This window comes from Scyliorhinus canicula, chromosome 18 (assembly GCF_902713615.1).
Source record: "Scyliorhinus canicula chromosome 18, sScyCan1.1, whole genome shotgun sequence".
NCBI classification, from domain to species: Eukaryota; Metazoa; Chordata; class Chondrichthyes; order Carcharhiniformes; family Scyliorhinidae; genus Scyliorhinus; species Scyliorhinus canicula.
The window spans coordinates 7,432,351-7,454,262 of record NC_052163.1 but is presented as its reverse complement, the minus strand read 5'-3'; the positions used below and the strand labels follow the sequence as shown (position 1 = coordinate 7,454,262).

The 21,912-nt window shown below is 41.6% G+C and overlaps 1 protein-coding gene across 6 annotated transcripts in view; it reads left to right on the top strand.

The window, feature by feature from the left end:
* tex2 (testis expressed 2) overlaps positions 1 to 21,912 on the top strand; it is a 132,654-nt gene that overhangs the window by 94,823 nt on the left and 15,919 nt on the right. For 3 of the 6 annotated variants that reach the window (XM_038777914.1, XM_038777913.1, XM_038777915.1), the window contains exons 5-9: positions 3,093 to 3,340; positions 4,481 to 4,627; positions 5,640 to 5,739; positions 9,588 to 9,720; positions 17,808 to 17,870. In XM_038777914.1, coding sequence (XP_038633842.1) covers positions 3,093 to 3,340; positions 4,481 to 4,627; positions 5,640 to 5,739; positions 9,588 to 9,720; positions 17,808 to 17,870 — 691 coding nt within the window. The remainder of the gene's footprint in view (positions 1 to 3,092; positions 3,341 to 4,480; positions 4,628 to 5,639; positions 5,740 to 9,587; positions 9,721 to 17,807; positions 17,871 to 21,912) is intronic. The other 3 variants (XM_038777917.1, XM_038777916.1, XM_038777919.1) reach the window with 2 other exon arrangements.

The window sequence follows — 21,912 nt, the reverse complement described above, 5'->3', positions numbered from 1 at the left end:
TTCCTCAAGCTTATCTTGAAAGTAATTGGTTTGCAGAGCAAAGGGTCTCAGCTTCAGTCTCTGACTTAAGTGATTTCAACTAAGGTGAGAAGGCTATTATAATTGTCCTGGAATTACAATGAGGGAACTCAATCAGAATTACAGCTTCTGGCTGCCATCCAGTGAATTCTGCTAGAAGCATATCATTGTGGATTTTGGGCAAGGACAGTATAGGACTCTGTTCTGATCTCCCTAGGATTGAATGAACTGCGTACACTCAAAATCACATGAATAATAATCACTTGGACAATGTACCACTGATTGTGGGAAAAACATAGCAACAAAATCTTAAGTGTTTAGGAGGAGAGGAGAAAATGGCATGAGGAAGTTGATGAGGAAAAAGTGAAAGATCCAAAAATAAACTTTGTAAAGCTGTTAATGGCATAACATGTTTGTGTTCTGTCGCAAAGTTTTCAAATGGAGCAAGCTGCCATTTTTTTCTTGTTCACTTTATGAAGTACTCTGAATCTTGGAATATATTACATATATGAATTTTTTTCCAATTAAGTGGCAATTTAGTGTGGCCAATGCTGCACATCTTTGTGTTGTTGGGGTGAGACCTACGCAGACATGGGGAGAATGTGCAGATTCCACACGGAGAGTGACCCAGGATTGAAACGGGGTTTCAGCACCTTGAGACAGCAGTGCTAACAACTGCGTCACCGTGCTGCTCCCAAATCTTGGAATATACTGCACATTTCCCGGCAAAAAATCTCAACCATGTGGACATATATGAATTAAAACTAATTTGTATGAGGCTTTGGTATGAATATATCTTACTTGAACTGTTTGAAATGTGGTGTGAAATTGGCATAATTCTAAATATGAAGCATCACACTTTAGTAAGGTAATACAGAAAATATCAAAGTAGAACTTAATGGTGGCAGAAAAATCTTTGAGTTCTCAAATTCATAATCATATGAATATTTTGATTAATTAGCATAACCAGTCTACAACTCCACACAATCCTGGTGCATTCCATCACTAAGGCATGGTGCATCTATCATTTAGGATCCACCCTTCAAAGCACCCTTTTCAGATTTTACTGGAACTAATGTTTATCTAGGATTGTAACACGGCTTTTAACTTTAGACTTAGTTCGGATGAACCACCAGCTTTGTTGAAACACAAGCTATCCTTCAACTTTGGGAAAAGTTGCTGGTCATTCCTGCTCATCAAGTTTTATAGAATATAGAACATAGAACAGTACAGCACAGAACAGGCCCTTCGGCCCTCGATGTTGTGCCGAGCAATGATCACCCTACTTAAACCCACGTAACCTATATACCCGTAACCCAACAATCCCCCCATTAATCTTACACTACGGGCAATTTAGCATGGCCAATCCACCTAACCCGCACATCTTTGGACTGTGGGAGGAAACCGGAGCACCCGGAGGAAACCCACGCACACACAGGGAGGACGTGCAGACTCCACACAGACAGTGACCCAGCCGGGAATCGAACCTGGGACCCTGGCGCTGTGAAGCATTGATGCTAACCACCATGCTACCGTGAGGCCATCAGGGTTTGGAATTTTTCCAAAGTCTCACGTACTTAATTGAATTGAAATCCACACCCTCATGCCCAGTGTTGTCAAACTGCTGTGTCTTTATTTCATTTTCTTGGCTTCCCTGGATCCCTTGCAAGGGCACATAACTTGGCTGAACAATTTGACAGTTCCAAAAGCCAAATGTACGGACGTTTCCATACATAATTGAACATTATAGTAATTTGCAACATTGTTATGAACTAAATAAATATTACAACAGTATAATTATTTATCAAGTTCCAAGGCACTTCACAGAAGGGCAATCATACAATAAAAAAGGAAGGAACTGGAGGGATCACCCGGCATTGGCCACGGCAGTGGAAACAATACAAACCCAACCCAGTCGACACTGAAAAATCCTCCACATTAACATCTGGGGTTCTTAGCAAAATTGGAGGAGCTGTCCCACAGATTGGTCAAGCAACAGCTTTACATATCCATTCTCACCTAGTCAAATCATACCCCACAGCCATTGTCCCAGACGCCACCATCACGATCACTATTCCGGGATATGTCCTGTCCCATCGAAAAAACAGACCCACCAGCGATGGCAGTACAGTGGTATATTGTCGGGAGGGATTCTCAACATCAACTGTGGCCACCATGACGTCTCATGGCACCAAATCAAACATGGACAAGGAAACCTCCTGCTGGCTACTGCCCCCCCCCCCCAGCTGATGAATCAGTAGTCCTCCATTTAAACACCACTTGGAAAAAGCACTGATGGTGGCAAGGATTCGGAATGTACTCTTGATCGGGCACTTCAATGTCCATCACCAAGAATGGCTGGCTAGCACCACGACTGACCAAGCTGGCTGAATCCCAAAGGACATAGCTGTGGAGTACAAGAGTGAGGAAATACATGGTGACCAGGGTTAAAGGAGTGTGGAGTCCTTCGAGGAATGAGGGCTGAAGATGTTAGAAAGGAGCAAAGAAGCGCTAGTATTCCATTTTCATAAGGAACATTGATAATGACTATTAATTTTATGGTTAAGACTTGATCAGTTTAATCTTCACCTTAATAAATTTGTTCAATTTCAATCTAAATTGTCAGCCAAAATCCGTCCAGAATGTATTAGCTTTGCAACCTTTGAAAGCTGGTAATCATAAATTTACATTTTAATATTATACCCAGTTTGTCATTCCCTTAGTGTCAGTAGATTTGTTTCATTAATATCCGAGCATAAATGATCATTTCTGCAGTTCTTCATATTGCCCGTTTAGCCCATTAAATAATGCAATGAAAACTTTAATTGAAAAGTAAAATTTACAGCAGGTAATTGAAGATTTAACATTTTGAACTTTCTAGTAATAGATTTAAGAAGGGGCATGTTTAATATCAATTTTTGCAGTTTTGATTGTCCAACTATTGGTTTAATTTTCCTTTCTCCTTCAGAGAACGTTGGAAGCCTTACATATTATTGACTTGATGCTTGAGGCTGGGTGTAAAGCTGTTGTGAAAATGTTTGCTCACATCATTAATAAATTATACTTTATTCTAGGTTTTGTGCCATCACACAGTAGGCACAATAGCCAGTCAGGAATGTTGACACATAGTCGCAATAGCAGTAAGGGAAGTGCTGAAGAAATCCTGCCACAATCCAAACAGAAAGATCTCGCATCTAACGTGCGCCAAAAAATGCTTCTCGACTATGCTGTGTACATGGCAAAGTACATTCCTGAAGAAGTCTCCAGTCCTAACTTAAGCCCTGTCCACAGTGCAGAAGGTAGTCCCACTGCTAATAATAAGGTAAGAAAAAATAAATTAGTTCTGCTTTTTGATATTTTTCTTCCAATCTACGCACTTTTATTTTTTTTGGAATTGAAAACTATTATAAAACAAGTTTAAGGCAGGATAGAAGCCTGCAGATATCCTTCATGAAAGTTACTTCTTGGTTGTTACCAGGAAGGAATCAAGTGTAGGATGAGAAGATACTCAATCTTTCTTTTATTCCCGCCAGTCCACACTCTAATGGTTGCTCTTAAAATGATATAACCAACACTGAATCTAAGACTGGAAGGCCAGATGGCAAAATGCCACAGGGCAGGAGTATTGCCCAGTATCTTCTCATTGTCGTACCGCTTTGCTCGTGGGTGGGAAAGATGGCATATTGACTGCCTGTCTGGCAAGACAGCAAATGAGCCGCATGCTTGATCAAGAAATGGCCTCTTCCTGTCTCCACTGGCAGCTTCCCACCTGGCTTGTGGGTGGGACCCCCCCCCCCAGTTACTGGCTGCACCTGCAGCAGCATGTGCCTGCCCTCAGTCATTTTTTGTTCTCCGATTTTGCCAGCAGCTCTCCTGAATGGGATGGAACTCCCTGCGGCAGCAACCCAGTTGGTTGCCAGCTCCAAAATGTGGCCACCTGCCAAAGAGAACCCCCCCCCCCCCCCACCACACACAAAAGAAACACAGGGAATTCTGGAAAACCTCAGCAGGACTGGCGGAATCTGTGGAAAAAGAAACAGAGTTAGCGTTTCGCGACTAAGAGAAGGGTCTGTATGACCCTTCAGAATGCCAAAGAAAAGTCATACAGACTCAAAACATTAATTCTGTTTCTCTCTCCACAGACGCTGCCAGACCTGCTGAGTTTTTCCAGCATTTTCTGTTTTTATTTCCGATTTCCAGCATCTGCAGAATTTTGCTTTTATTTTCAGATGAACTTGCCTAAGTATTTGTTTTTGCTCTTTTAGGAATTCCAATTCAAATACTAGATACCGGAATGCTACACAATCTTTCAAAAGTACAATAATTTATAAATTATGTAACTATTTAGATCAGAATTTGTATTAGAAAACATTAGTCATGTTGTCATCTTAAAAACTTTTAATATTCCACACACTGATTATGTATTAATGTATTAGTCATGGTCATTTTCTTTATATGTCAGTTGCCAAACAGTCATGTCGAGGACTTAGAACAACAAGTGGCTTGGGTTAATGCTTTGCTTGGGAGAGTCTTCTGGGACTTCTTGGGTGAAAAATATTGGTCAAACTTGGTGTCTCGAAAAATCCAGATGAAACTCAGCAAGATTAGGGTAAGTACTAAAAATGTTCAGTCTCTGTATCAAAATCGATCTGTATAACTTTGCATAGCTTTGAGAAATGAAAATATTTTTACCGTATTCAAACCAAGCACTAGTATCAATTTATGAATAATTCAAATTAAAAATGTTACCCTGTAACATTGAAAATTTTCTGTTCTTTTTTTTTTATAAATGTTTTTTATTGAGTTTTCATGTTTTATATATGACCAGTTACAAATTGTTAGAGAGAAAAAAAAAAGACACAAAAATTTAACATGTATATTTACAGGTAAGCATCTTTATAACAACAATTGTGGCCGCCCCCTTTAGCCAGCATACATATTCTACATTCCCCAATATGGCCGAGGCACATGTTTATAGGCATTTATTTATAGTTTGGTTTTGGGCCTTAGCTTGCCATCAAACCCCCATAACGAACCCGTAACCCCCCCCCCCCCCCGGCTACCTTCCTCCGATTCCCGTCCATTTTCCCCCGATTCTTGGCCACCCGGCTATTCTTCCTTTTGTACGTTGGCCACAAACAGGTCCCGGAACAGTTGCATGAATGGCTCCCACGTTCTATGGAAGCCGTCATCTGACCCTCAGATGGCGAATTTGATTTTCTCCATTTGGCGAGATTCCGAGAGGTCGGACAGCCAGTCTGCAGCTCTGGGCGGTGCTGCTGACCGCCAGCCAAACAGGATTCTACGGCGGGCGATCTTCGGGGTTTCAGACCAGCCAGATCTGTTCCTGGAGAGGAGGGCGGACGCCCTTGCCTTTGCCTCCCTGACCTCAAGGCAGGGACTAAGAGTCATACGGACTCAAAACATTAGCTCCATTCTCTCTCCACAGTTGCTGTCAGACCTGAGATTTTCCAGCGTTTTCTGTTTTTGTTTCAGATCCCAGTATCAGCAGTCATTTGCTTTGATTTGACTGAGAGGAGTTATTTTCATGATCACATGTAAGTTTTAGAGCTTCTCAACATTTGACATCTACTTCACATGTTTAATGTGTACGATTTCAGCTGCCATATTTTATGAATGAGCTAACCTTGACCGAACTCGATATGGGAGCTGCTATCCCGAGAATACGTCAAGCTTCAAAACCTTCAGTTAATCACCAAGGTAAGCATGGTTCAGTCATCATGGGCTTCTTCAATGTTTTTCAATGTCAGATGTTCTAGATTCAAAGTTGCACTGAAATATTGCATTAATGTAGATCCAGAAATCAGTGACAGATGGGATTCCAATACATTAATTAGTTCGTCTGTCTTTTGTTCATATCCTGGTTTTCATCATATTGTAAAGGTTTTGGTACAAAACATTTATTACACAAAGCAGTGTTACATGAACATATTGCACCACGCCACACAGTGTGCTGTGGTCTTAAATATATGTTGGTTCCACCTCCCTTCCTCCCACCATCCCTCACCAACATACCAGTTCCTTGCCTGTTGTACTGAGGTCTTCATGAGGTTATTCATGAAGGCTCGCCTTTTCAACCTTGCTCCTTGCTTGAGGTGTGGTGATCCTTGTGTTAAATCACCACTAGTCAGCTCTCAATCTCAAAGGAGAAAGCAGCCTCTGGCAGTCTGGGACTACGACAACTTTACCTTACCTACTGAGGCACAGTCACAACCTATTCTGAAAAGTGGAATGATATTACATGTGCTTCTTGTGGTCAATTTCACAGGTATGACTGAAAATGCCAGTTATGCCAAGGAGATGAAGGGATAACAACGGGAAACATTCCATTTAGTGAAGGCAGAGGATATTGACTAGACAATTATGAATAAAGAGCTGAAGAAAATATGTTTTGGAATCTGGTTCTGGAGCATACGTAGAGAAGAGAAAGCTTTGAGAAGCGGTCTTGGAAGTACATGAAGAAAATAAAGTGGATAGTCAAAAATAATGAGGTGTTGGCAATGATGCAAACAAGAAGAATGTTGTTTCATTTGAGAAGAAGTACATCAATTGATTGAAGGATTTAACCTAAGAAAGGATGTACTTGCCATAGAGGGAGTGCAATGAAGATTCACCAGACTGATTCCTGAGATGTCAGGATTGTCATATAAGGAGAGTTTAAATTGACTATGCCTATATGCACTGTAGTTCAGAAGAATGGGAGGGGATATCACTGAAACATAAAATCCTGACAGGGCTGGACAGACTGGATGCAGGGATGGTGTTCCCCCTGAGACAGGGTATCTAGAACAAGGGGTCACAATCTCAGGGTACAGGGTAGACCATTTAGGACCGAGATGAAGTGAAATTTCTTCACTCAGTGGTGAACCTGTGGAATTCTCTACCACAAAAGGAAGTCGAGACCAAATCACTGAATATATTTAAGCAGGAACTAGATGGATTTCTAGGTTCTAAAAGAGTCAAGGGGCTTGGGGACAGAGTGGTTGTATGGCATTAAAATCGAGGATCAGCACATATTTGGACTGTGGGAGGAAACCGGAGCACCCGGAGGAAACTCAAGCAGACACGGGGAGAACGTGCAGACCCATCTTTGGGTTGTGGGGGCGAAACCCACCCAAACACGGGGAGAACATGCAAACTCCATATGGACAGTGGCCCAGAGCCGGGATTGAACTTGGGACCTCGGCGCCGTGAGGCACCAGGGCTAACCCACTGCGCGACAGTGCTGCCCGATTTTTGCATTTATAACAGAGCTCTCTGAATGTGTTTGCAAATTCATGCCAATTCACCATTTGATAGTGGTTAATATGTTGTGGAATCCTAACTAGGTGAAAGCTGTCCAAACATTTTTAAAAATAGATTGAGTGCCCAAAATCTTTTTCCAATTAAGGGGCAATTTAGTGTGGCCGATCTATCTACTCTGCACATCTTTGGGTTGTGGGAGTGAGACCCACGCAAACACGGGGGAGAATGTGCAAACTCCACGCGTACAGTAACCCAGGACCGGGATCGACCCTGCGTCCTCAACGCCGTTGGCAGCAGTGCTAACCACTGCACCACCTTGCCACCCTGTCCAAGCATATTTTACTTTGAACATTAGACATGACTTTCATCTGTTCAGCACTAAATTGAAGCACCCGGCTTCGATCACAGTTTGTGATGTAGCAACTCTGGCAGAAACTAACTTGTGACATAACCCATCAGAAAAATGGGTTTACCATTAAAATTACCTGGCAGAAAGATAGCTTAGAGCTCTTTCATGTGTGCATTCAATTAATTATTTACCAGAAAGAACTATCTATGGCAGCATATTTTAAACTGTTTTGTGTCATAGGAATTGTTAATCCTCTTATTAAAAGATGCTGAAGCTGTTTATTTCATTCTGGTGACTATCACAAAATCAGGTGATGAAATGATATTTGCTATGAGAGCAAAGAAAATATCTCCAGTTCTTGTAAGAGAAGTATAAAAATAGCATTTCTCAGTGGGCCAATGAGTAACAAGTGGCATCAAATTGTTATGTGTATCTGTATTGAGGCTGTTGTTCGGGGATATAGTTCCAATTGGAACTATATTTGTCATATACACTGCATGCTGTATGAATTCTACAGATTTACCATTTTGACATTGTTTCGGATAGGTCTATTGCATTTAAGAACACTAACTTTTTATTATAAAAACAGAAAATGCTGAGAATAACCATGCTTCTCTTACTCAATTTGGTGTCTGTTTCTCAATCCTTTTATAAAGAGTCTGAAGCTTTTTAAACCAATAACAGTGCAGTAAATGCAAAAGGTTTGGTGCGATTCAGCGGACTTAAGTTAAGGTATGCTGAACGGTGCATTTAGCAGGGGGGGTTCTCTACGGCTGCAGCACAGAGAAACACTCCACTACCCAACAGCAGTTTTTGTGTTTGGTCTCTGAGAGATTGTGTCCACCGAGGCCGCACTCAGAGGGATTTCCCGTAGGAAAGGCTCCTCGCTGATTATGGTGCTATTTGGTCCGGCAGCCCCAATCTCCCCACCCTCTTGTTTTTGACCCCCAAGCATGGCCAGTGAGTCTGGGGCACCGGGCAAATCTGGCGTCTAGGTATTTAAATGAGCCGTGCATTCAAAAATGCAGATCTGGATTTTGCCCTGTTGGGTAACATTGGCCCAGCGGGGAACCTGATTTGGGAATCGTGCGCGATTCACCCACTGCGCCGGATCTGTGAAATTGTGGTCAGCATTGGGGCAGCAGGGTAGCATGGTGGTTAGCATAAATGCTTCACAGCTCCAGGGTCCCAGGTTCGATTCCCGGCTGGGTCACTGTCTGTGTGGAGTCTGCACGTCCTCCCCCTGTGTGCGTGGGTTTCCTCCGGGTGCTCCGGTTTCCTCCCACAGACCAAAGATGTGCGGGTTAGGTGGATTGGCCATGCTAAATTGCCCGTAGTGTCCTAATAAAAGTAAGGTTAAGGGGGGGGGGGTTGTTGGGTTACGGGTATAGGGTGGATACGTGGGTTTGAGTAGGGTGATCATGGCTCGGCACAACATTGAGGGCCGAAGGGCCTGTTCTGTGCTGTACTGTTCTATGTTCTATGTTCATTAGGATTATTGCCTGAGCAGCTCTGTTGATCCTGAATTCCCAATGTACCATTGTGAATGAGTTATTGACCTATGGAAGTAGCAGTAACTTGTAATTTCATTTTTATTTACAATTGAACAGAAATAGTTTGTGGAACTATAAATTTAAATTGTCTCCATAATTGGCTTCATTGTAACATGATTGAAGCAAGGTGCATTTTCCAGCTGCCGTTTGTATTGCTAGCCTTGGTGAAAACTAATTAGAAATCAATTCTGGTCCATACATTGCAGATTGCTGGTGACAAAACTCGTATAAAAAATAATGTGGGTCATTCATCATGTATACACATTTAATCAGGGTCTTATTTTGGTGAGCTCTTATCTAATAATTACACATTGTTGTTTGCTGAAAAGATACAGTCTGGGTATCACTTTGAAGTCTGCAACTCTCAGCACCTTTACTCAACCAGATTTTTTTTTCTTCAGGATTGTGGATTGATCTGGAGATTTCTTACAATGGGTCTTTTCTAATGACCTTGGAAACTAAAATGAACCTGACCAAACTGGGAAAAGAGCCTCTGGGAGAAGCATATAAAGTAGGAGACGTTGGCAAAGAAGGGTAAGATTTCTTAAATTGCGATTTGATTTTCTGGCAGAGCATTGATAGGCAAGAGTCCTTCAGGCACCAGATACAATGTGAAACCATTTCTGATATTGCATTCTAAACTAAGTACAGACTGGAAATGGGTATTTGGCACTGATGCTGTGCACAGTCTCATTGCTAATTAGAATTGGTCTACTTGATTATATACTTAGAGGCTCTATACAACTGGCAGAATGTCAGGAAAAATGATATTACCCATGCCTTTTTCTTACCATCTGTCATGCAAGAACCTTTCTCAACTTCTTGTGATGGACGAAACTCCTTGACTGAATTTATCCATTTGCTGAAAAGGAGCTTGAAATTACAATCCTTCTCCCCGCTCGACTACATGGCAAAGCTAATTTTCTTGAGAGTTATGGCTGTGTTTTTTCATGATTGAATAGTTGTAATGTGTGATCTGTGTTTGTTTGTAGTTGTGAAAATTTCTGGAGGAAACTTTACATTTTCGGCAACATTTAAAACAATTTGTAGCCATTCCTTTTTTTTTTCAATTAAGAGGCAATGTAATATGTCCAATTCACCAACCCTCCACATCTTTTTGGGGTGTGGGGGTGAGACCCACGCAGACACGGGAAGAATTTGCAAACTCAACAGGGACACTGACCTAGGGCCGGGATTGAACCTGGATCCTCAGCACCATGAGGCAGCAATGCTAACTACTGCGCCACCGTGCTGCCCATTTTAGGCAACATAATATGTAGAATTACATTTGCTATCAATGTTGGCAAATAAAAAAAACCCAAAGAACCATGCAAATTTCAAAAGGGAGGCTATTTGGCTAGTGTTGGTCTGTGCAAGTGTGAACTCTTCAATGTAGAGCTATCAATTCTCTTCCCATTTTGTTGCTTTCTTCTCATTCTTATACATACCCTTTTCAAATACTTGTTCAGTTTGTTTTCAGATTATGTTCATGTCTGTTCTGTCAGGACATTAAATGTCATCTGGGCAGAGCACACAAAGGAAAATCAGGCAGCAAGGATCGCACATGTGCAAAGCAGCCAGCCTGATTTTCCTTCAAGTAATTAAAAGACAAAGAAAATGGGGTGAGCTCTGTAAATGGTGATTCCCCCTTTCTGGTTTTCTCCTCTACACTCTGCCGTGATGTGAAAAGAAAAACCTATCCCTGGGGGATCATTTTAACTTAGGCCGCCCAGCAGGAGCGGTTGGGTACTATTACAATCCCAGACTAGACCCCAACAGCGGCTAGGACGCTGGACAGAAACCTCAATATTTTATTTTAATTTTATAAGACTATGAGGAAAGGATACCTCACTCCAGGAGTGATTTCATAAAAAATAGTGGTATTAAAACCAATGTTATTATCAGCAAAGTGTTAAAATATCTTTAACATCACACAAGAAAATAACTTTCAATTACCCCTTAAGCAATACTAATCAATACAGTGATACCACAACCCTTAACTGCTATCTTTATTCCCACTCAAACAACAAAACCACCTCCGCTTCCAATCCACTCTTAAATACAGTAGCACTCAGGAATACCTGCTGTACAGAGATGACTTAAATACTCCACTGTGAAAAAGTGAGATCTTTTGAGACTGCTTTAAAGGAAAAGATCTGACGTCCTGTCAGAATAACATAGAATCTCTAGCTGTATTTCTTCAGAATCCTTGTCAGCTCCAGCCAAAAACTAACCCTGGAACTCTCAACACCTGACTGCTTCCAACCCCTGGCTCCTCCCATTAACTGCATCATCTCACTCAACTAAACACAATGGGCTGGATTCTCCGATCTTGCAGCTATGTCCGCAGGATCCGTCTGGTTTTGCGACCAGAAAGTCGGTGCTGCCCCGCATGATCCTCCGTCTGGTGGGGGGCTAGCAGCCACGCAGCGTAAAGCCCCCGGCTTTATCTGTGGATGTGGCCAGGTCCGTGGCCTTGCATACGCACGGCGGCCACCGCACGCTGCAACATGGCGCTGGCCGAGCGCGGACCCAATCTCCCAAAACTGCCCCCCTGCAACCAGCCTCACTGCCCCCTGACCACCCCCCATCAGTCCCCCAGTCCCCGACGAAAGCCCTCCTGCCAGCGGAACGGCTTCCTCCACGACTGTGGCGGCACTGGACTCAGTCTGCTGTTGCCACGTGAGGTCCCCGAACATTGTAAGCACATGTGTCCCATTCCATCGGGGACTTGGCCCATCAGGGGCGGAGCATCGGCGGAGGGCCTCAGGTGATGTCCTGAGGTCATCCATACGGCGTGCGGCGTACTCCCCTGAGAGGGCGGAGCATCACAAAAACAGCACCCCCCCCCCCCGCCCCATTACGGTGTAAACGGGGATTCTCTGGCCGATCGCCGAATGTGATGTCGGTGATCGGAGAATCCCGCCCAATGTCTTGAATTAATTACTCTGCAGGGGACCCTCTTAATATAAATAAATGAATATAAATAGCACAAACTTTTATGATGTTTTAATTGCACCCCGGCTCCAAAAAGCCTAGCTGTCTTGCAAACTCGAATTTAAAAAAATGCTACTGCAGCAGTCATACACGCACTGACCCAGGCATTTAACTTTTACTGCACCAAAAACATTTAATGCAATATATCTGAAATTCCAGCATTCATCACAGTACAAGTTGAATATCTGTTACAGTTTGCCTAACTTCACATTTCTTTGACTTCAATGGAACACAAAATCAGTTAGTGTATTCAACAGATGAACAACACAATGCTGCCTTGTTTCCTCTTTGTGGATTAGTTAAAATGACCCCCATTGTCTCTGCATTGATGCCTGCCTTGTACAGCATTGCATGTTTTAAATGAGAATTCGGAATTCTCCCTCCGTGTACCCGGACAGGCGCCGGAATGTGGTGACTAGGGGCTTTTCACAGTAACTTCATTGCAGTGTTAATGTAAGCCTACTTGTGACAATAAAGATTTTAAATATATATATATATATATATATATACCTTCAGTGGAAGTAATGCTTTGCTTTTTACTCTTTAAAAATATTTCATAATACTAATCAATACAGTGATACCACAACCCTTCCTTTTGTAATGATAATGGTCCACTTCAGTTTCCTTTTCTTGAATGTTCACCATCCATTCTCTGCCTGCAGTATCGTTGCTACAGAATATAAGTTCCTGAAGTTTAAATTTATTGCATAATATTCTCAATATTATTCACAACAACATAATAGTATTCACAATACAGAAACAGGCAATTCAGCACAGTAGCGTTATGCCGGTGCTTATGTTCCACATGAGCCTCCAATCACTTTTACAATGTTTCACCATATCAACTTGAGTAACTCAAATTCAATGACAGCTCTGATTTATTATGGAAATGGTGAAAGCACAACTATCCAATAGAATTGCAGCCTACAAAGATGTGAATCATCCTTTTACATGTTCCCACCATTAGTCAATGTTGTAATATGGAAAAATAAAGTACCACGCTGCTTGAATAAGCAATAGAAGGGTAGTGCAGGATCAAAAATGTTCTTTTGCACGGCTTGCTTTGAAAATATCAAGCTGGTTAGCAGTCAAACTGCATTGAAAATGAAAAGTTTATAAATAAACAGAAAATACTGGAAAGACTGAGCAGGTCCATGGCATTTGTGGCGAGAAACAGAGGTTAATGTATCAGATCAATGATCTTTCATGAGAACTGGGAAAAGTTAGAAATGTAATAGGTTTTAAACAAGTGAATGGGGGAGGATGGAAAAGGAATGAAAGGGAAAATCTGTGAAAAGACAGGAGAAATTAAGTAACAAAAGAGTAGATGGTGCAAGGCCAGATGTAGTGGTAATGGGACAGTAAATAAACAAAAGATGTGTTGAGAGGAGATGTGAATGGCAGAATGATGAGCAGTTGCAGTCCAAAAGCAAAAATTAACTTACATTAAGCTTCATCATAATACCGCAATATGAGCCAAGGACAGTATGTGGGGTGGGGTGGGGTGGGTTGCGGGCTTTGGAGATCGGTCGCAATTTAAAAATGCCATCCTGATCTTTTGCTATACTGAGGAGTTCCGGTGAGCGGTTCGATTCACGTCCTGTGCCCTTACTCAATAGGAGTCCGGTCCTGTCTGGGCCAACATGCCGTCACATGGCTCCTTCTCCAAATTTTCGGATGTACATTAGGTCTCCTATAGCGAAGGTGGGTAAGGGCGAACACCGCGGCATCCCCTCAGCCCAATCCTGCCCTGGCGGATTTTCCCACCAGTGTCCGAGAGGACTAAATTCAAACGTGTTTGCAGACAACGGCCCATCAACAATTCGACCGAAGCGACCCCTGTCATGGTGTGGGATGTCATCCTGAAACAAGAAAGAAACCGTGCCAGCCGGGTCCCCAAGACCACGAGGTCCGAGTCTTCATTCTGCCAACTTTGCTGGCTGGTACGGGGCGCTGCGTGCGTGTCGGATCCCATTGGCGGCAACTAATGCCCCAAACTCCGCCCTTGTAAATGCTGTCCCTTTATCCGAAACCAGCAACTCCAGCATCCCCTGCGTGCTGAAAGATTGCCGCAGTCAGTCGATGGTGCCTCATCAGAACAGATGCAATGTAGAAACCAGGAGAATGGCATGAAGCCCTTACAGGAAGCAGTGTTTGAGAAAGTGTAGTTCAGGTAACTGTTGGAGTCATTGGCTTATATTGAATATTCATTGATAGTATATCCCCAGAAACGAAGACAGAAATTGAGGAAGCGAAGGGAAGAGTCTGAGAGGGACAATGTGAAGACGAGAGAAGGATGAAAATTGGAAGCAGACTTGATGACATTTTCTAGTTCAGACTAAGAGCAGGAAACTGCGCTGATGCAGCCATGAATGTGCCGAGAAAATGATTGGGGGAGGCACCCCCACATTCCCAAGTAGGAGTAGAGCAAGGAATGGTCCTCGTGTCCCACAAAAAGGTTTAGGCATAGTTAACACCCAAATGGATATCCATAACAGCACCTTTTATTTGGAGGAAATTAGTTAAAGGAGAAATTTGTCATTGAACAAATTCAGTGAGGCCGAGAGGGTGGCTATGCCTGCCATCATCCAACTCACTTAAGCCAACACCTTTACAGCCAAGAAGCAGGAAAATGACTTTTATTTTGTCATTCTGGACTGTGAGGGACATTAGACTAACCTGACATATCAATTTCTCGCCCAGCCCATCTCCCTAAAATGTGCTTCACCTTTGCGTGAAATGTTAAGTCTGTTGTGATTTTCATGTATTCCGCCATGTCTCACTTGTTTGTTTTGATAGTTTGTTTAGCTGGAAATAGTTTCCTAAGTTTCATTTTTAAAAATGTATTTATTAAGAAGCTACCTACATGCACACACTTTTTTTTTTAATAAACAATTTTATTGAGGTAGTTTTTGGCTTTATAAACAGTTACAGACATCATCAGAAAGGAAGCAAAAAAGGCAAAAATGTGCAAACATCCACGTACTTTCAATACTTCCATCGTAACATATTGCACAAGCCCGCTCCCCTCCCACCGGTACTACCCGCCATATTTTCCCTCCTACTCTACTCTACCGTGCACACACTTTTAAATTATTTGACGGCATGTGGGTGTCGCAAGACCAGCGTTTGTTGCCCATGCCTAATTGCCCTTGAACTGAGGCTTGCTAGGCTATTCAGAGCGCACTACAGTTAACTGCATTGCTGTGGGTCTGGATTCACATGTAGTCCAGACCAGGTAAGGATGACAGGTTTCCTTCCCTAAAGGACGGGTGGATTGACAGTAGTTTAATGTTCACATTTATTGAGACTAACATTTGATTCAAGGTTAATTGGCCAAAATATTTTGTACTCATTTGTGGCTGGGATTTTCTGGTGCCGCTATCAATGAATGGAGTTTTGGCTGGAATGCCAAAGTTTCCATTCTCGCTCACAATGGGTCCTGCCACAGACAGGACCAGAGAGTCTTACCCATTTAATTCCACCAGCTGCTATGATGAGATTTTATCCCACATCCCCAGAGCATTACTCTGTGCCTCTGGATTACTAGTTCAGCAGCATTATCACTACAACACTGTCTTTCCCAACACACAGACGTGCGCACATAGGCAGAGAGAATTGCATACTGGTACCATTCTTATTGGAAACCATTCAGACTAATGACAAATGATTGCAGCAATGTGTTATTGTGCATACGTAACACAAGCACAATTGTGTGCATTTTTCAGTTGAAAGAAAAAAATCTGTTTTCACTAACTTCTGTTTATACATTTTTCCTTCATTTCTCCATTTATAATGTTTTTGATCGGAATCATCTGTGGATTTGTGTGATTCTGGTGAGTGGTAATTGTAATATACAATCCATTAAGCACTATAAGCTGTGGGAATGTATTACTGTCAATATTCATTCAGAAAGTAAACATTGTTACTTGATCCTGCCTGTGCATGGAATTACCTGTCCATAGTGTGGCCTGTTACTAAAGGGGCATCGTCATAGAAAAGTATTTGATAAGAAGTCTCAATTCTGAAATATACAATTATGTAACTTGTATTGAGAAGTGTTATTTGCATGTGACAATAATTGACATTTGAGACATTGCTCTCCTGGTTCTTCTCCCCATCATGACGGTTCCCCTTTACACTTTTGCATTTTGGTGAGCATGCAGTTTCTTTCTCAGCGCGTATGCTAACATGATTTCTTGAGGGACTGTAGTGGTTTTAGCACAGTAAACAATTTGCAGCTAAGCTATTATCCAGATCAGTAGCTAAGCAACATGGCCACCTGGGATAGGTAGACAAATCTTCTAAGGGTGTTCCCTCTGAGCTGTTGTCTATACTGTAAGTGATCAGTGATCCAAGTTCACGTAGTTTGAATCAAACCTACAAAATGTGCATTCTACCATACATCAATGTGATAGATAATTTGGAAAATTTCAGTAGAGTAACCATTTAGAATACTGAAACATTAGACTAATACCTCACTATGAAGGATTTGAAGAGTCATCCTGTAGTAATGGAAAATAGACACAGATCACTTGTTGGGTTGAGGAAACTATTCTGTTCAAAAATGAAGTTTTTGCTATTTATACCATCACTGCCTTTTATGAGGGAAACTAAATCTCTAATTGCCACTGAAAATTCAAAAAGAATGCATCCTAGTTGAAAGTCCAGCAATGTAGATATAACTGAACTGTCTTCAAAGTTAATTTTGGAAAGCATGGGTATTAAACATTTTACACCCAGTAACAACTATCCAGTCAAACTACTGATTTAAACATGTTAATTTGGATACTTACTTTCTTTAAATATAAATTTAGGGTGCCCAATTATTTTTTTCTCCAATTAAGGAGCAATTAAGCATGACCAAGCCACCTACCCTGCACATCTTTGGGTTGTGGGGGTGAGACCCACACAGAAATGTGGAGAATGTGCAAACTCCACACCGTCTGTGACCCAGGGCCAGGATCAAACCTGGGACCTCGGCGCCGTGGTAACCACTGCGCCACCATGCTCCCATAATTTGGCTACTTACTAAATGTTTATTTTAATTTTTCTTTTTGTTATGTCGATTGATGTATTTATGAATATACATTACTCTAATTGCCATCAGCTTTTGATGCTATGTCTCTTATGGCTATAGCAGACTTAAAGATTGTAGATTGAAACATTCGCATTTTATTAGAAGGAAATAAACCTAATGTGTATTCACAAAAGCAGGATGGGTAACAATTTGCTCTTCCTGGTTTCCCCTTCCCTCCTTTCTCCAGATAAGTTAACATTTGCTTTATATTTAAAAATGTTTGTGCAACTTGTAATTAGAAACATTATATCAACTTGAAAACAAACAGATTTTACTGTGAATGCGCTCAACAGAAATTCCAAGCATTCAAAGTTACAGCCAGATGCGACATATCCCTGTGCAGGGTCCAAGCAGTTTCTTAGTGCAAAGTTCAGGGAGTATCCCATAGCACAAAAGTGCAACATTGCCACTTTGCACAGCAGCCTTCCTGTATACATTGTGTGCGTGAGTTTGCCAGTTGGTGTTAAATTGTTGGCAGTTTTGGAATATGGACCTGCACCCATTAAGAAATAGGCTGAGACTGACCAAACTCATTTCATTACAGCCAGCAGACAGAGGAGTCTTTCATCCCAACAGTCTGGTCTCAATTTGATGCCGGGTCCCAGAGGTAAAAGGATAGGTTTACCCACTGTGCCACCCAGTTCCCTGCTGAACTCTTTCTAAATCCTGTATTTTCCTATACGTTGGATTTCCAAACAGATATTTTATGATCCATCCTCTGAACTTTTCTCTGAATTTGCCTTTGATTGTTCTTTTCTCCATTAAAAATACTCCATCTCTGCTTCAGTGCAACTATTTACAGAGATGAATTATGTGGCCAATGTTGTAAAAACAGTGGATCTTGGAACTTAATTGAAATAAGAAATTGAACAGTGTTGGGCATAGAAATAGTTTTAAAATGTCGAGGAACCTTGATTACTCAAATGTTAAGACTGTTGGACTCTCAACTAGGAGATTATGGCCCAGTTTTGAATGACATTTGTAGCCCTAGGGACATATGTACCGATTTTACATCTGTTGTAGAGGAAGGGCTGCCCCTTCTCTATGGAGCAACATTGAAGGTATGTGTGAAACTTACCAAATCAGTAGTGACAGTTTGTAAATATTTTCACCACTGCTGATATCTGGTAAACAGCAACTGATTAACACTTGATAAACGTAGAAATTATATCTATCTTTAATGATAAAGCACAGCTATTGCACAAAAATATTACAAGTCACTATCAGTAAATATCAACTAAGAATGAATTTAATGCTCATTGTGGACTTCACAGAATAGATTCTCAACTCATTGATACCTGGAAGTGATTACATAGCTGCAATATCATTAGGATAGAAATTTAAACAAAATGTACTATATTATTCTTAAAATCCATGCAAGTCTTTATAATATAGATATTAAAATCTTGTGTTCAGTGTTTTTATGATTCCGAAGCATTGCAAACCAGGCTTTTTCTAAATTGACCACTTGCATCCATTCATTCATCAGAGATTGAGAGAGAGATTGAGATACGCAGCAACATCCCAGAAATTAATAGTGAGGGGGGAAATATGTCCTGATATTGACTGCTATATCCAGTGTTTCCTGCTAGAAATAAACATGTAGACACTGAGGAAGTATCTTTGGGGTTGGCTGTGATGTCTCAGGATATTTACGTTTGATGGTTCTTCATCAAGAATGCCACTTTTCTGTAAGTGTTTCGCCCTCACAACCCAAAGATGTGCAGGGTAGGCGGGTTGGCCACACTAAATTGCCCCTTAATTGGAAAAATGAATTGGGTACTCCAAATTTATTTTTAAAAAGAATGCCACTTTTAGTGAGGTCAGAGGCAGACTTAACCGTTGTGGAGCTTTTCACACTCAATTTCTGGGCGCTCCCTCAATTATGTCACTTCTCCCCCCCCCCCCCCCCCCCCCCCCCCCCCCCCCAAATGACACCATACCCCTCCCCCAATGACATCATACCTCTTCTGACCACACCGACAGAACCCAAAGACACAGGCCACAAAAATACACAATTGATCGCTGCTTAAAAACAAGTCTGTATGAATAATTGCTGAGTTGAAGTCCGAAGCTTACCTCTCGTCAGAATGTTGGTGAAGATGGTCAATATTTCGATGTGTGTATAGCAGCGAGCAAATGCGGAATTTGTCGATGAGCAACAAGATGGAAAAATAAGCCGATGCCATCAATGCAGGACAGAATGAGCCAGTCCAGAGCAGGAGCAAATACTCCAATCAACAAGATGCATATGCTGCCATTCAACATATTTCAGAGTCTCATTCAGTATCAAAAGTTAACGTCTTTACTTCCTGTCACAAAATCAAAGAAGATATTGCTATAAATTCACAAGTGGAGTGCCAAGTGAGTCCAAGTCTAAAATCAGTGGTTCTGTCTGCAGGATTCCATTCTTTGTCTGAGAAGAGAGTTTCTGAAGTCCAGTTTTGAGAGCGATGGCGGTTAGTACTATCAACTTGTGACCAGCTGCAGCCATTATATCAGGCCAGCAATGGTCCATTTTGGAAAACAGAATTTATACAAGAGAATATGGAAGACTTTTCAGATTTTCTTGCTGCATTTTTGGGCAGCATGGTAGTATAGTGGTTAGCACAGTTTTTTCACAGCTCCAGGGTCCCAGGTTTGATTCCCGTCTTGGGTCACTGTCTGTGCAGAGTCTGCACGTTCTCCCCGTGTGGGTGTGGGTTTCCTCCGGGTGCTCCGGTTTCCTCCCACAGTCCAAAGATGTGTGTGTTAGGTCGATTGGTCATGCAGAAATTACCCTTAGTCTCAAAAAAAAGGTTAATGGGGCTTACTGGGTTACGGGGTTAGGGTAGAAACGTGGGCTTGAGTCGGGTGCTCTTTGTAAGGCCCGGTGCAGACTCGATGGGCCGAATGTCCTTCTGATTCTATGCTCTTTCAACACTTTTTCTTCACAAAATCATCAATTGCATCATCATAGGTAAAATCTTGTAAAGACACACTTCAGTTGTCAATACTGCTGTACTTGTCAAATGTTCCTGACTCTTTTCAATCCAGAAAATCAATATTCATCAGAAGCATTTGAAACAAATATTGTTAAAAATATTTTCAGAATAGTTTCCACATTTGCAACGGTTGCTTGCAAACAATTACGTACAAATCAGCTTGTGATCTTGAAGCACAGAGCTCATCCTTATCAATGAAATGAATGAATTATTCCACTTCATCTTCAAAAAGATTTGTATCTATGTCCTCCTTGTAAAATTCATTTAATTTCTTACTGCAGTGGCTTTTAGCATTTTTATCCAAACTTCTGTCGAAAAGCACTTCAGCGATTCACTTCTACTCTGCAATTGCACCATTATTGTGTCACAAACAACATTGATAGTCTCGACAATAATCTTCTCTTCCCCTTTCAAAGTGATTTCATTGTCTTTAGTTTCATCAAAAAATAACCTCCTGCATCTTGTACCCTTCTCATCATCAGAGGGACCTGTAGTTTTTTGTTATTATTACTGCCTCTGCTTCCATCGAGCAATAGTCATTTGAACTTCAATGAAACATTTAAAAAAATAAATTTAGAGTACCTAATTCATTCTTTCCAATTAAGGGACAATTTAGCACGGCCAGTCCACCTACCCTGCACATCTTTGGATTGTGGGGGCGAAACCCACGCAAACACAGGGAGAACGTGCAAACTCCACACGGAGAGTGAACCAGAGCCGGGATTGGTGCAGCAAGGCAGCAGTGTTAGCCACTGGACCACCATGCTCAATAACAACTTTTTTAACTGAGGCGAACAATTGTGCAGCATTCAATAAAGTTGCATCAACATTTTGCAGGATTTGCTGACAGCATTAATTCTTTGAAGTAAACAGTTCCACAAAATTATAAAAACAGCAATATCATACTTTTCAAACTTCTCTGCTAAGGGTTTTGCTTCAGCTTTCACGTATGGTTTTTCTGAATTTGATGCGGCTATATCTAAAAAGGTTTCCTTTATATCAGCAAAGTTCATTTTCAAAGTCATACTGCATCTGCATAAGTGGACCACGTGGTGTCACATTCTTTTGACTGTTAGATGTTTTCCATATTCCTGCTCCAAGCGTGATTGCAACATATTCCATCGATGCATGGAAACCGAAAAAAAGGCAAACGTTCAAACGTGAACAAAGTCAAAAAAATGCGCAGCTCTCTCATAGGATTCAGCTGCAGTGTTGCAGATTCCATTCTGCATTCCCACACTTCAGTGTATCCAGAGTCAACTGTTTTGGAAATCGTTGCAAATTTAGGTTTGGACATTAAAAATTGTCATGGGCAGAGCTTTGATAATTCTGCAAATACAGCAGGAAAATATTCAGGTCTACAAGCAAGACTGAATAATGCAAGTTCCTGTGTACTATTTATCCCATGTTGACTATGATGACTCACCATCTACTCTTCGAGGTAGCCCACAGAAGACAGCAGTCTGACTGTGGCAGCAACACTTCTTGGCACTTTCCTCGACTAAGAACACTCCTTTTCAAACTCAGCCAGTAACACAGAATCAATTCTTCCAATAACTTACATCTTTGAGATAATGCACACATAGCTTTAGTGTGAGCGTTGGAAGTTTCATGATCAGCAATATCTCCTCCAACATTTCCCCAGTTTGACTACCTGTCGTCAAA